We start from the raw sequence: 15,151 nt of genomic DNA, 5'->3' as shown, positions 1-15,151 counted from the left end.
ATAGGAAAAGCTGAAAAAGGAAGCTGAAACAGACAAAAGGTGAGAGGGGAAACAGGTACAAAGACACGAAATACCATGCCCAAGAGCATACAGCCAGTCCTGTCAAACTTGCTTCTGGCAGAGCTGCTTTAAATTGCTCAGAGGCTGTTAGGTGAAAAATACTGTATGTGTGTTTACACCTTGGAAAGGCACTGAGGAGATAACACACCATTTATTCATATTTTATTTGTACTTTATACCTGAAGCAAAGTGGAAATGCAAGCTGAATCTTTTCTATAATTCTTTTCCCTCCACCCTTTCAAAAATAACACATACAGAAAACATTGGAACTTTTCATTTCAAAGACCATCACATCAGACTATAAATGCTAAACCAGAGGCCCTTCACACTGCTGCTACAATGCAGCCACTTTCTCAGCCCGTGTCCATTATCCCTACAGCACACAAACAGCAAACAGGAGCTGGGAAGGGGACAGAGAATACTGTATGCAGGTGGCGTTAGGATGTCAGACTAATTTCATCCCCTGAAGGGTTTAGTTTCAGGTATTGCGAAAACCTTTATGTGACAGATTCAGCAAGTCTTTAAAGCAGTGCTGTCCCTTCAAATTTCTAATTGCAAATTTGCTCACAATTTCCCCTGGACTTGGCTGTTAGTTACAGAAAGGACTTTTAAAATGACATGCAAATACCCAGCTGCCACGTCTGCTTCACTCAGTCCCATGTCTCTGACGATTTTTTTATGTGATACAGAAGCAAAACTAACTACAAAGATTCTTTCTGGACATCATCCTGAATGATGCATAAAGGCTACAGTAATAAGCTGGTTCCCATAACATTTGCTGCCTTTGCATTATGCATTTTGGCTTCTCTGGCACACAAGAGGTACATTATGGAAAGTGAGGCTTGATGAAGTCCGTTTTCTGCATACACATCCCTGCTCTGAGCTGCAATTCTAGGGGGTCGTTTGCCATTTGTGTCAGTCTTCTTTGGCTGAGCTCCCCTCCTGAGCTGCCTGTCCATTAAAAGGAGTGAGAGGATGTCCACGCAGAGTCGGCTAGCCTGGCTAGAGCGGTTTCCCCTTGTGTTTCCATGCTGCCAGACACCGTTCCCTGCAGAGGGATTTGGACTGAGGATGCAGCAGGTAAGGGAACATTACCCCTTAGAAACATGCTCGAAGGGCTGCTGTTCACCTCGCTTCCTGGGTTGGAAACATTTACAGCACTGTTGCTCACTGTCCACAAGCAAGGGTAGTGGCTGGAAAAAAAAGCAGTACAAATTGAATGACTTATTTCAAACCATTTTCCTCTGCACAAGACTTACCACAGTAAAGTCAAGTGTGTTATCTGCTAAAGGGCAGCGCAGCTATCCGAATCGAGTTACTAAACTATATTAGCCTTGCAGATCTTAAGTGAAAAAACAGCAGCAGCCATCAGACCTGGTGACCTTGGAGAGAGGCATGGAGAGAAATGTACAAATATATGTAAGGTTTCAAGATATAAAGATCTTCTCCATGGGTTCTTATGAATTTTAAATAATTGAATTTTCCTGGCACTTAAATTAGAGAAGAAATGTGTGCATTTATTTTGGGAAAAGAAGGGGAAATTCTTGATAATTGATTGACTCTGTAGCTATAAATTTCACCCATTCCTAGCACTATTTACTACCCTATTAACAATATTTTATAACAGAACATGATTTAGATTGTTACATCCCTGCATGGGAGTAGGAGTCTCATTTCATGCAAGAGAATAGTGAGGAATATATACAGAAAAATAATTGGCTTTAAAACGCTTACAGATTGAGCATTACACTCAATCAACACTTATAAATACTTAAAGGGTGGGTGCCAGGAGGATGGGGCCAGGCTCTTTTCAGTGGTGCCCGGGGACAGGACAAGGGGCAATGGGCACAAACTTGAGCATAGGAAGTTCCACCTAAACATGAGGAGGAACTTCTTTACTTTGAGGGTGGCAGAGCACTGGAACAGGCTGCCCAGGGAGGTGGTGGAGTCTCCAACTCTGGAGACATTCAAAACCCGCCTGGACGTGTTCCTGTGCAACCTGCTCTAGGTGACCCTGCTCTGGCAGGGGGGTTGGACTAGATGATCTCCAGAGGTCCCTTCCAACCCTACCATTCTGTGATTCTGTGATTGTAGATACCAGAGTTCTCTGTGGCTGTTCCGAGACCCTGATTTTCCGCAGTGCTGGGGAAAAACAAAGCTCCCATTGATTTCAGAGCAGGAGATAATTAGCTTGTCAGAAAAATCTGTCGAGGAATCGAGTTGGGCACTTAGGACATGTTTCAAATCCTGGATGCTGATTAAAGCTTGGAACAAAGTGTGCATCACCAGGGCAGTCCTACAAGCCTCACTGCTCCTAATACCAGCAGTTTTCTTGTAACCTTACCTGGGTCCGGGGCTGGCAGCTCCCTTCGTGTGTGGCACTGAGAGCAAATTAGCATGTGGAGAAGATGGCAAAGTCCAGCTGTCATGTCCTGAGAATACCTGAAGATTATTGCTGGAGCTCTCCAACAAATTAACTTTGGGGAGGGAAAAAAAGTAACAAACAAATCCTCAGTGACTGTTGCACAGACATTGTGTTAAGGCAACAGAACATGGGTAGGCCCGAGGAAGCAACCTGATCATGAGGTTCCTAATCATAGGAAAAAGGACAAAATTCATGTGTTTATTAAGAGGGTAGCAAGGTGCCACTGTAATTTCAGGTGGGATATATGAGAAGGTACAGCATGATAGACATAGGATATGCATTTCTGCAAGTTCATTAATGCCATATGACTTGGGAATATTTTGACACAAATTTGCTCATAACTTGAGTTTAAATATTTCTGTTAAACAAGATGCCTTGCTAAATTATAATTAGTGAGCAGATTACTTTATCCTTACTCTTGTTTCTGACCAGTTTCCTGTGATCGAAGTAGAATCAATTACTGTAACTCTGCACCCAGATCTAGAGAGTGAAAGGAACTGAACAGACATTTTTGCAATACCAAAATGCCGTCGACTCAGGTCAGCTCCTACCATGTTCCAAAGGGCTGCTTCAGCTTGAGAGCGTGACTGCTTCATGGCGTGACATCGAAAGAAGGCTTACAACGCTCTTTTTGTATAATTGGGACCTGTACTTTAAGCAAGGTCGTTCACTTTTACTTATAATAATTAACAGTTACAGTGCACCCAGCTCTTTGTAGCTCTTGCTTAGCTGCCTTAAACATACTCTGTGCGTGCAGAGTTCAGTGCAGATGGTTACGGACACTCATCATGCTCTTTCCTAGCCTCAGCTCTTGCTTGTTTTGATGCTTGTGCTAACCTAAAGCAAGGGTCAGTCACGCAGAGTGTCTGTTCCCTGGAAGCAAAGCAGCATTACAGTTGTACCTGTAGGTGAATGATTTCTCTGCATGTAGGAAGGCGGGTACGGAGCAGCCCGATGCCCTCGCAGTGCTGAATATCGCTCGCAGCTGTGAGGAGTGCGTGGAGCTGGCAGAGGCAAAGGTCCAGTGTACTGATAATTGGAGCTTCCTGATGCACACATTGTATCCGGGTTGGAAATCAACCAGCCACCCACTTTGAGGGGAAAGAGAGAAGAAAACGATGATTGCACTAAACCACTGCAATACAATAAAGCAACCAGCCTTCTTGCAGAATCAACTGTGCCTCAGAAATACCAAGCAGTTTCCAAAATACTGGTTTATGGAACAACTGACAATAAAAAAAAACAACAAAGAAACAAAAACCAATCCAAAAAATCTCCCACAAAAAAAAACCAAAACCATCAACCCTAAAAACAAAACCTAAAAACAACTACTAGAAAATGTCACAAACATCAAAGAACAAATGAAAGAAAAACGGACCATCATTAAAACAAACTCTGCTTCCCCCATTTTTTTAACGTGTTCAACAGTGAAAGGTACTTTTATAGGTCACACAAATATTCACAGTTACGAGTTAAAAAAAGGGGGGGGAGAAAGCCTTAAAAATGTCATACATCATCTTGATTCTAGATTGCTTTTAATATTCAAAAATGGATCATAAGGAAAATGATCCCCTTGCAGAAACTGTCACATTATTTCCTACTGTGAGGTGTCTTCTATCTTCTTTTTTTTATTATTTAAAGGGTCCCTTTCTATGAACACAATTCAGGACTCGGTGAATGACTGGTATGATCCAGTTAAGCAAGTCCCAAGCTCCCAGCACTTATCGTATCACACACAACTTCCAGATGACATGAATAAAAACCTTACAGTGAGAATATGTCATATGTTGTCCTTCAGAGACTGTTTCTGGAGCATCCTTGGGACTGTTTCTGAAAAGCAAAATACTTAGTGGTAAAACTTCTCATTGAGAAATTACAGAAGAAAGTTAAAAACAGAACTATTCACTAAAACTTAACTACTTAACTACTTGCTAGGCAGCAGTAGACTTGTCTGCAGTCTACCATAAGGGAAACAGGAACTTATGTTTCATGCCATACATAAAAATGTTCCTATGTTTGTGCCAAATTCGGGGGCTGGACCTGGAATTCTAAATCTACCTGTGGGCACTGTTCCTGCTTCCATCAGCAGGCTCAGCCTGGCCTCCCGCCCAGACCAAGGCAGGGCTCTGTCTCCTGCTCAGCCAGGCAAGCTGAAGGTAGCGTTCTCCCTTCACAGCTGGAAACCCTGACGCTGAGACACAGCAGCTTCTTAAGTGGTGAGAAGAATGGAAAAAAATACATATTCTCCTGCAGGCACATGGGTCACTTCATGTGTCAGAAGACATAGCAGGTCCAAACAAATTGGATGTCCCACTGCATTAGCATGGATGATGCAAGTAAAACTTTGAAAGATAAACCACAATTCGTTTCCGATGGAAGTATCTCTAACATCTTACATAGTTAGCACCTACAGGTTACTTTTAATAAACACATCATACATTATCACAGAGATTTAATAATAGCAGTTTAGTTATATTACAGTTACAGTGCAATTTCACTTTAGGTACGCTTTTTGACATCTGCGGTTAACTTTTATTCTCCCTGAGCTATCAAATTATGGGATTCATTGGAGTGTAAGTACAACGTGGTGAACATACACAGTGTATAACGTTACTGGGGAAGTTCACACCATCTTATTTCAGGCTTCCTGGGTAGCCAGTGCTAAATCCTAGGATCCCCAAGAGGACATTCACCCACTTCAGACTCTATTGTAATAATTACGGGGAGAGTCTCCCCACTAATAACAGTGGAGTGACTATGGATTTAAGACGCTAGAAACAAGATTAAGTTATATAATTTATCTTTCACATTGTGCTGCCATGGTTTTAACCATACCAGCAGCAAATTACGACTGGAGCAAAAAATTAACAACTCACCTTTCTTTCGCATCCAGGAAGGCTTTGGCAAAGGGATTATACTTGATTTTGAGAGCTGTTATCTTGAGTTTACAGAAAACAAGGCATATTAGTGAAGGCAATTTGGAATAGACAATTGACAAAACATCTTCCAGAGTAGTTTAAGTGGGACTGCCTTGGTTAGCCTAACAAAATATATCCCCACACATGCTGTTTCCCAGGGTTGGTTGGGAGAGAGCTTTGCTTGATGCAGAGTGCTGTGCACTGATCAGTGCCACAGGCACAGCACCGGTCGGGGCAGCCTAATGGGATGGTCCAGTCTGGCAAATCCTGTGGGATGGTGGACCGTTTCAAGAGATTTTAAACACTGAATTCCTACCAAGCATAAATCAAATCTGCAGCAACAGTAGCTAGGGGATGTGGCACATGAGTTTGCAATTGTCACAAGCCGAAGAATCCCTCAATTACACTTTTGGGGTTGGGAGGAAATTTTCCTGTGGAATGTTGTGCTGTTCTGCAATTGCATATATTATAAAGAGCGGGGAGAGATAAGGTTATCATTATGGCTATCAGTCATTGCTGCAGAAAGATATTGGATTTGACTGTAGAGGCTTTTTGCCAGTAAGGGATTGGGATGCCAGGACAGATGGACCAGTCTGGAATAGCCGTGGCAGGATATTAAGCTAAACCTGGCTTAGTACTGCAGCCGGACATTAGATTAGACAATGTTCTCGTGCAGAGAGAAGACAGAGTATTAGACGGGATGGAGCATTACACTGCATGAGATCAGTAGGGAAACAAGAAAAGGACTAGTCTGTCCATGCTGAACTTGTAGTTAATAAGCTTTTAATATATCTCATCAATGGTAACCAAGAGCACAGTGTGGCATCTGCCTACCTCTTCATTTTGATAAGCAGTCACAGCTATGAATTGCGTCTCAGGGAAGGAGCAGTTCATCACCATCCGGTGGGGGCCTCCTACGCGAACTATGTGTACCTGGGGCTCATATTTATGCAGGGAGTTCAACATTATCTGCAGAAAACAAAACGGAGAGAACAGACCCCAATGCCACTCTGGTATCCCACAGCTGCTCTTTCGCTCTGGCTCTATAATAGACCAGAGGTCACTGCTAAACCTCCCCAGTCAGTGACTACTGAAAGCAGAAGGGCAGGTGCCTTCCTCCCTTCTCATCAGCCACAGGGCTGAACAGAGTGAGACTTCACTGGACTTGGATTTAAAGCTTTCAGTACAGCAGAATTAGTGAATATTTGCGTGGACTTCAAACCATTGGGCTTCTACTGCACTAGATGCTGTTGAAACAGTTAAAGGGCAATCCCTGCTATTTGAAAGACTCAGAATCACCATCACAGAAATCAGGGCGAGGAGGGAGCTGAGGCAGTCACCTAGCCATCTTCCTGGGCAAGATGAAGTGTATCTAAACAAGCCTTGGCAGATGTCTCTAACCTGGCATGAAAAACTGTGAATAGCATTGATTCCACAATTCACCTTCCTCAGGAAGTTTATTATATTGCTTAATTCTCTCTACCGCAAGAAAAAGATATTTATTTTAAAAAAAATTCTGTACTTTGGAAAGTGCTGTGTGCATACACATACATACATACAGATAGATAGATAGAAAGAAAGACAGAAAGATAGAAGAACACATCCATTAGCATAAAGCACTCCTAGTCAGCTATTACTTTCTAATAACATCACAGAAGGAGAAGCTGCAGCACAGAGTGAAGACACGGTTTACCTTAACGCTGTTGTCAAGATTTCAAAAGAAAAGGAGAGGAGCTTCAGTCATTTGTTATTTAGTGACTTTTGTTTGGGCTCTGTTTCTCATATGGCTTTTCCTTTCCTGCTTCCTACTTTTTCCTCTCCACTTCATCATGTATATATATATATACACACACACATAATTGCATTCCCCTGTTTTTTCCCCAGGGTCTCTTTGACCCTCCAATGGTTTCCTGCAGCTTTTTTACCCCCAAGCATACTTTTCTGAGGTCCTGGATGTAGGACAAGAATTTGCAAATTCAGATCCCGTTCTATGCTCCACAGTAAATCTTGTGTGCCAATTCCATTTGTGACTTAGGAAAAGTCAGGTCATCTTTCTGTTCTCCAGTCCATAAAAACTGAGATAATTTCCTACCTAATTAGGTTACTAGCCTCATGGATGTACCTCACAAACCTAATGGAAATAACAGATAGAGAATGTATAATATTTACATCAAAGAAATTGATTCTGGGCTGGCAAGTATCGTCCAATGTAGGAGTTTTGTACAAAACAAACAAGCAAACAAAAGGTCTTGCGCAACATTTTACCTTTAGATGCATCATCAAAAATAAAATACGAAACAAAACTAATTTTCCTGTTTGCATTTTTAAGGGGTTCAAAGAGAAAGTCACTTATTTCTGGTACATGTGGTTTCTTTCCAAAGGCCAAAGCTGATTCAATAGAATATTGATAATTATCATGATGCAGAAGCAGACATAGTAATTATTTCATTTAGGAGCAGCCTTTTATTCTGCTATCTGACTCCTGCCAACATTCCACTTACACCAAACAACATGGGGGAACACAACAAAAACCTAATACCTGTGACCATTTTTTCCCCCTTCTCTGAAGTCCTATGTAAAAATCCCCAGCACACAAGACCAACTCTGAAAAGCCCCCTGATGATTAAGTAAACCACAGCACTCTGTCTCTCTTAACATCAAGAAGTCCATTAAAATCTGAAAGCGCCAATTAAGGCCTGTTTATTCCTGTTTACATTTGGCCTACAGAGAATAATTGGCATCTGTGGGTGAAGAGGCCTGTAAGGGCCTCTGTAATTACATAAATGCACCCTTGATATTTCTTGATTGGTAGGTGCTTGCAATTGAAGCCAAGAGGTGTATGAGGAAACATCAGGCCATACCTGCCCACTCCCATTGAGCTTGTTGGTAAGTTTGACTTTGCTGAAGGAAATGGCAGCTTTCATCCAATGGGCCCCGAAGTTGGGAGAGTCTGGGTGGATGTAAACGCAGCTGTGGTTTGGTGGCTCTGGTTTCCCAGCTGGCACCCATTCTCCATTGACGTACTTCCAGCGGTGGCCATCAGTCGGGGCGAAGTCCAACAGGAAGGAATACATGGCATTTGGGTCCAAGCCTGACACGCTGATCTTCAAAACAGGGAACATCCGCCTGGCCAGGAAAGAAAAAAGGGGGACATCACTGGAAACTGGTTTTAAAAGACTCCTTAGTATGGTTGTGAGCAGATGCTCACAGATTAGGTCAATGTGAAAAAACATCCTCCCTCCATCTAGCTCAAGAACTCTCTTAAAGGTTAATCCTTTATTTTATTTTATTTCAATTATTTGGAAAAAAACCCCATGTTATCTCTATGGTAGGGCACTAACGTCTTTATCATGCCAAGAGTTATGAACATTATTAATGTACTGTGTTTAGTCTCAATAAGGTCCATGGGAGCCGGACATGCGAAATGCATCCTTAGGTGTGGAACAAGAAGGCATGAATAGGATTGAACATAGCTGAGAAGGTGGAGCTGAACCACAAATCCACTGCATCAACTGCAGAATCTTATGATAAAGTGCACTTCCTCTGAAATCATCCTGCAATCACCAGCACTCAGGACTTAATCCCAGGTACTCATCAGATTCCAGTTGGATGCATTGACCACACTGCTCTATAATCAAAAGTTTTTTCTCCCTTCCTTTGAAGAGACCGTCATATTCCATAGTCTTTGTGAGCAAAGTCAGTCACTTCCCTCTGTCTTTTCCCTTGTTTCTTGTGTTGATCCCTGACATCTCCCACTTGAGTAATAGCTTCCAGGTAGCACTTTTCTAAAAGCCCTAATAAATCTGCTACATTTTTCTTGTCTAAAAACACTTGTTTACTTCATCAGGTTAGTCTGGCATGACTTAAAATTTAATCAAATGTCTTTCTAACTCATTTTCTGTTGTCTTCCACATATTTAATTACTCTTTCCTTCAAAACACATCCTGAATTCTTATTACAGGGATATATTAAAAAGTCTGTAGTTAGCTGAAACATGTTTTCTCCCTTTCTGAAGTGCAAGCATTCATGTACTGTCCCACTACCATTACATAAATCTCCAGTTTGAGAAGTCTGGTTAAAATCCTTGCCTTGAGACCTTGCACTTGGCAGTTCTTAAAGTTGATCCCATCCTTCTGTATTCCCTGACCTCATCAGCTTGATCAGGTACTTCTGCTTTTAGTTCCACCTTAGATGCAATGTAAGTTCCCTGAACTCTAAGCATCTATCATCCAGCCTTCCCACCATCTTGGGCATTTAAAACTGAATCACAGAATTGTTAGGGTTGGAAGAGACCTTAAACTGAAATCCTGCCTTTGTTTAGTTTTGAGAAAACGCTCCTTATGTGCTTAAAGGTCCAATGCCACCTTTTCTCAATCCTCTTTTAATTATTATTTTTTCTTTTGTAAAGGAGATTTGCAGCAGCTCACAGCCAGATTTGCAGCAGTTTTCTGTCTGTCCTGGTACTTGTGATCCATACCACACAGCTTTGAATTGGCATCTCAGTGCCTGAAAGTCTGGAGCAATAGAGTTAGTAGGGCTCCAACAGTTTCAGGAAGTGAGAAAAATTTGTGGTTGGTAGAACAGAGGAGTCTCCCAGCAGAGGCATCCTATTCATTAAGTTTCTTAGCTTGTCAGAGAATACACGTTGTTACTGCGTAGGATTATTATAGCTGTTATGTATCATCTCCTACATTCTTCTTATATGAGTAAGAGGCCTCCTTGCCCCAGACACCTCCATACTGACCTCTCCTGGCAAGAATCATTTTTCTATGCCACATTTTTATACGCAGGCCGATGAATCTTCAAGCTCCTTTTCTCTACGGGTATAGAGAGACTGGTTACACCAAGCAACCACAGCAGTTGCCTGAGGTCCGTGGCCATGGAGCTGAGGTAGCTCCCTCGGCTTAGCTGGGTAGTGGTGCAAGATGTCCAAAATACAGAAGAAGGGAACTGAAACTCCAGGCTGTCTCAAGGGACACCAAGAGTCTCTGCCCCCACAGCCATACTCTGCAGCAGCCCCCAGCTGCTGACAATCTCCTGTGCTCCTATAACATCCCACTCACCATCTACCTTTCTGGGCACTTTTATGTAGTTCTTGCTGTATACATTCATCACCTCTGCTCACAGGAAAAGAAAGGATTTGAGAAATTTGAGATTTTTCATCTAATACAAATACGTGGTGATGTAAGGCCAGTACAACATTGAGAAAGGTATATTGAACCATGATCTTTCTAACTAAATAGAAGCTTAGCCAAGGATTTATATGCTACATTTAATGTGTCTTCCTGATCAGGATGCACCAGCTATCAAGCTTGGATGTGGTAATAAGTATGGATGCATTGCTCCCTGCACCCCCCAGGCCCTCTACAGTCAGTCTTCAAAGTAACACACTTAGATATTTAGCTGAAGTTGAAGTGGAGGGGAAAATTCATCCACATGAAAATTTAATTTCACTAGATTTCTCAGAATTGTGTTACATACAGATTGCTAATTCCTCTGCCCACAATGTAGGCTTCTTTGCCTTTCTACTTGAGAGGCTTGAGTTTATCCCCAGAAGACCTACAGATGAACAGCAGAATACAGTCATCATCAATTCCAACCTTCTGCATTACAGAGATCATAGCATTTCCCTGTGTTAACCTGCTTCACACACAATTAATCCCCACCTCACTTGGACTAGCATTTCTTGACTGTACAGATTCTAACAATCGAAAACCAGCCACCTCATTTGTTCTGCTGATTAAGTGGCTTTACTGTTAAAATCACATTTGTCTTTCTTCTAGCATGACAAATGGTGATTTCTCCAAATTTGTTTGAGTTAGAATGTTTGTTTCAATGATCAGGTAGGTACACACATGACCTCCATTTCCGCAATAGCTGAGCACTTCAGCCTCTTCAATTTATTTAGAACAGATATGCTACAATTACTCCAGAGTACAGAACTTGAGTGGGAAGATGTTTGGTATCCAACTTGAATGTGTAGTAACCAGTAAAGTTGCTTTAGCATTTAAACCTGGCAAGGGCTTCTTTCCCCCCACTCGCCTTTGACTGCATCGATCCGCTGTGGATTCTCCCCGTACACAGAGAGGAACAGTGGCACCTTCCTGCCTCCAGACAATAACGTGGATTGCAAAGTCTCAGGATACCGCGTAGCTAATATGGTATAAACACTGAGAGAGAAAACCTGCTCAATCAGAACACAGAGCATTGGATATTGAAATGCCAATTGAAAGCAATAAATCTGAGTAAAATAAGAGACTGATTCACACTGTATCAGCTGCGCCCATTGGGATGTATTTTGTGATATAGAGTGTGGTTTAACTTCGCTGATGTCTATCCTCTTCAGAATATGTCTTATCTTCCCTGTGCACCCAAGCATATTGCTATGGCAGGTGATTATTACAATGAAGTACGATACAGCAACAGAGACATATCTATGTATTAGCACTGAAGTTGGTTCATCTAATTATGACATTTTGGGACCCTTGGTACCAATTAGAGATGACTCAATCACAGCAGATAGAATTATGCATGGTAGAATTTGACACTTGAGGATCACTAATCCGTAAGCCTCTCTTTCTCTGGGATGCTCCTGTATCAGGTTTCAGTTTAATTTCTGAATTTTGCTAACAATGTGTTTGCAAAAACAGTCCTAGTTTTCACATGCAGAAGTTCAGACTGGCTCTTCTCATTACTTGTAGAACACAGTTTTCAAAAGTGTTCATATACCCTTCAGGAAGAACGACTGTGTTAGTTCTACTGATTTAAGCAGCAGCAGAATTAGATCAATATTTTTTCTATTGAGAATCCCTCTGGAGACAATCACTGAAGAATCTTGAACCTGAAAAAACTGAGCACTCATAGGAACCTGTCTCAAGTTTGTCTCCTTTTGAATAGTATGGAGTTGTTCAGAGCTTTCCTGCAGGCCACTGCCTATATTTCCTATTTTTGGTGTGCTGATGTGTTTGTTATGGAACATACTTTCAGAAATGCAAAAGATCCTTTTTCGTAGTCCCTGATGCTACAGTAACTTTGTTAAAAGGATTTATGCAGATGGCGATGTGACATACTTTTATACTTTTTTATTTTGAGATTGCTGTAGTCGATCATAAAGAACCTATTCCTGCCCCCACTGACATAACTAGAGCTGTCACTGGCTTTAGGAAAAATAGGATCAAGCTGATAAGTAGCGTATGTTAGAATAAAGAAAAATAAGACAGCTTACACAATGAAATAAAAAGTAACCAGGCATATTCAAATAATGAAAGGTTCCCTTATTATCATGATAAAAAGATTTTATCTACGCACTCACGAGAACTAGTATCACCATGCAATCATGATTTACATTAGCTGAGTGGAAAGAGACTGAAAAAAACCTGTTGGTAAGCTGTGATTCTTTGTACAAATTTAATTAATTTGTGGCAAACCAATCTTACCTCATTTTTGGTCACTTACACTGCTAAGGAGTCAGTTTAAGTGGAAGCCCACTCAGAAGTTTGCTGTAGCCTAACAGCAGTTTTTAAAGCAATTTAAATGAAGCAAAAGCAGCTTCTTGGTGTAAAGAGAACCTCAACAGAAGATTTCTATCCCTATAGCTTATTAGGAGGAATCAGAATGGCAATAGGCAGTGTTACACCAGAAGCTGGTATTTTGGGAAGGTAGCTGTTCTCTCAACAGAACAACCTTGCTGAGCCAACAGATGAGATTTTTCCTTTTAACTGCTTTCACTTATGTCCCTTGTCAAGCTACAGTCAACACCAGTATCATCCAAAACTCTGCTAAATCAAAGTGTGCAAAATTAATGACGTAAGTAAATCTTTCTTTCCATCTCTTAATTCCTGTCTCCTATGTGGATCTCCAGAGAGGTCTCGCAAAAGAAAAATGTGCATGTTGGGGGTGGGGGGAGGGGGGAGAGGATGGACATCAGAGGGGTGGCAAGGGTACATTAAATAAAAACCTTAGTACCACTGTACCAGCGATCCTTATTCTAGTAGCTGCCTGTTGGTTATGGAGCTGGATCCTGCTGTCAGCCCAGTTCAGAGCAGAACCTCTGTGGAGAGCCTCCTTCAAGCCAGTGTCTGATTCAGAATTAGTATCTTTCTCACCAGGTTTTGCACTCTTTTCCTATGCCTTTCCGTGTTCCTCAAATAGTAAGATATGTGATCTATTTACATAATAATATTTTGTCTTTCTAAAACTGTGTGTGTTAACCAATATTCTGCACTCGTTTCTAAGGGCACCAGCAACAACTACGGAGCAATGCCATAGCGGGACCATGCAATCTGGACTGCACGTACATGCCACACGGGCACAGTTTTATTATACCCCATTCTAGTACAGACTGCTCGTACAAGCTGTTAATACCCAAGGCCAGAGAGAGACAGGAACTGCAGCTGGGGATAACACCACCAATCGACTTCTGTACAGTAATTTGAAGTCTACAGGTAAGGACTTGCTAATAAAGGCTGATAATTATTAGTACAAGAAGTCATTCAGAAGGTTTTCAGAGGTACCATCTATTCCCTTACAAAAGTTCCCTTTTTACGCAATCTTAAGTCAGTCAATACGTTCACAAGCAGGAACAAAGGGTGGCAGGAACTTAGCCATGACCAAAAAGGAGCAGGGACACCCCATTCTGTTCATGTGCAGATTTTAAGGGACTGTGAAGCTGCAGGGATAAAACTGTTATGTGCTCATTGCAGTTCTTTTGAGTCTGCACACACAAGTTTATTATTACACCTCTTAACCCCCCTGGCGGTCATCTACACATAGCCCACACTGCTGAGCAGATCACTCACCTGCCGTTCTTGGTCACGATCATCTCATTAGTGACTTCCCTGAATCTCTGCCAGAGCGTCGCATCCTCTAAGACAACCTGGAGCTGTTTCTCAGTGGGGTCGCCTTTGTCTCTTCCAGCCCGGAGTTCGCTCTCCACTACGCTGAGTAGCCTGGAGACGGTGCAGTCGCTGGGCTTTTTGCAGCCCAGGTCTGCCATGACGACTTTACTGCCAGAAACTTCAGGTAGCTGTTAAAAGACAAAAATCACGAGCTAAATCAAAAAACGAGTCAGTTCATTGGGCGCAGTCTGACAAACGTGCACCCCTCACTCTTTTGCCACTGACTAGCTCTTTCCTCTGGAAGTCCCAATGGGCAGTGACACTAGCGTGTGGAGGTTTACGCACACACTCCACACAAAAAGAGGACTATCTCCTAATTACCTGTCAGACGGTCAGGTGGGTGGCAGGCTGATGACTCAATTGGCTGCCTTGAAAGAAGAGTCCTCCATCCAAATTAGCATGCTTTTATCTTTTTTCAACCTGAAGTGGGTCTAATTGTTCTGCTTGAGAACCAGGTTTCCATTAATGAAAATTGTTTCATTTCCAGACTGAAACAATGCATGGAAATTGCGTTCACGCTGATGCGGACTCTAACTGAAGGAGCTGGTAACAGTCAAGATAGTTACACAGAGAAGGTAGTCTTAAAATATTTCCACCAGGCACGTTGAGTAAGCGCATTAACCTTGTTCCTCTGTGTTCCTAAAGCAAAATGTAATAGTAAGAGACCCTTCTGCACTGAGGTTTCAATGCACAAGGAGAGGGTAGCATCCCTGCACTCCACCATTGATGCCTACTGTGTCCATCCTTTGGTCCCACCGTCATTCACAAAACTGCTGATGCACCTCACAAGCAGCTGAACTCCTCTCTGGCTGCATTTCTAGGGACACGGGAGCATTTTCCCATGCTTCTGG

General features: G+C 42.1%; 1 protein-coding gene across 1 annotated transcript; it reads right to left on the bottom strand.

Annotated features, from left to right (window-relative positions):
- Positions 1 to 212: 212 nt before the first annotated feature.
- TBX19 (T-box transcription factor 19) lies at positions 213 to 15,010 on the bottom strand. Its single transcript, XM_054188509.1, has 9 exons — positions 14,622 to 15,010; positions 14,202 to 14,428; positions 8,265 to 8,529; positions 6,238 to 6,372; positions 5,362 to 5,423; positions 4,254 to 4,315; positions 3,388 to 3,576; positions 2,405 to 2,537; positions 213 to 1,253 (listed from the first exon to the last, which is right to left on the bottom strand). Exons 2-9 carry the CDS (start codon positions 14,396 to 14,398, stop codon positions 1,019 to 1,021), a joined length of 1,278 nt encoding a protein of 425 aa, XP_054044484.1. The 5' UTR covers positions 14,399 to 14,428; positions 14,622 to 15,010; the 3' UTR covers positions 213 to 1,018.
- Between the last annotated feature and the right edge of the window lie 141 nt (positions 15,011 to 15,151).

The sequence above is a fragment of the Rissa tridactyla genome, chromosome 1, assembly GCF_028500815.1.
Source record: "Rissa tridactyla isolate bRisTri1 chromosome 1, bRisTri1.patW.cur.20221130, whole genome shotgun sequence".
NCBI classification, from domain to species: Eukaryota; Metazoa; Chordata; class Aves; order Charadriiformes; family Laridae; genus Rissa; species Rissa tridactyla.
The sequence above is the reverse complement of the archived record's forward strand: the minus strand, read 5'-3'. Positions and strand labels throughout refer to the sequence as shown.

Coding starts and splice junctions, on each gene's coding strand:
- TBX19 (XM_054188509.1), bottom strand. CDS start 14,398: ATGGCAGACCTGGGCTGCAAAAAGCCCAGCGACTGCACCGTCTCCAGG. Junction 6,373..8,264: donor AGCTCAATGGGAGTGGGCAG/GTATGGCCTGAT, acceptor TGTTTTCTGCAG/ATAATGTTGAACTCCCTGCA. Junction 1,254..2,404: donor GCTGCCAGCCCCGGACCCAG/GTAAGGTTACAA, acceptor TTTTTTTTCCAG/CCACTACCCTTGCTTGTGGA.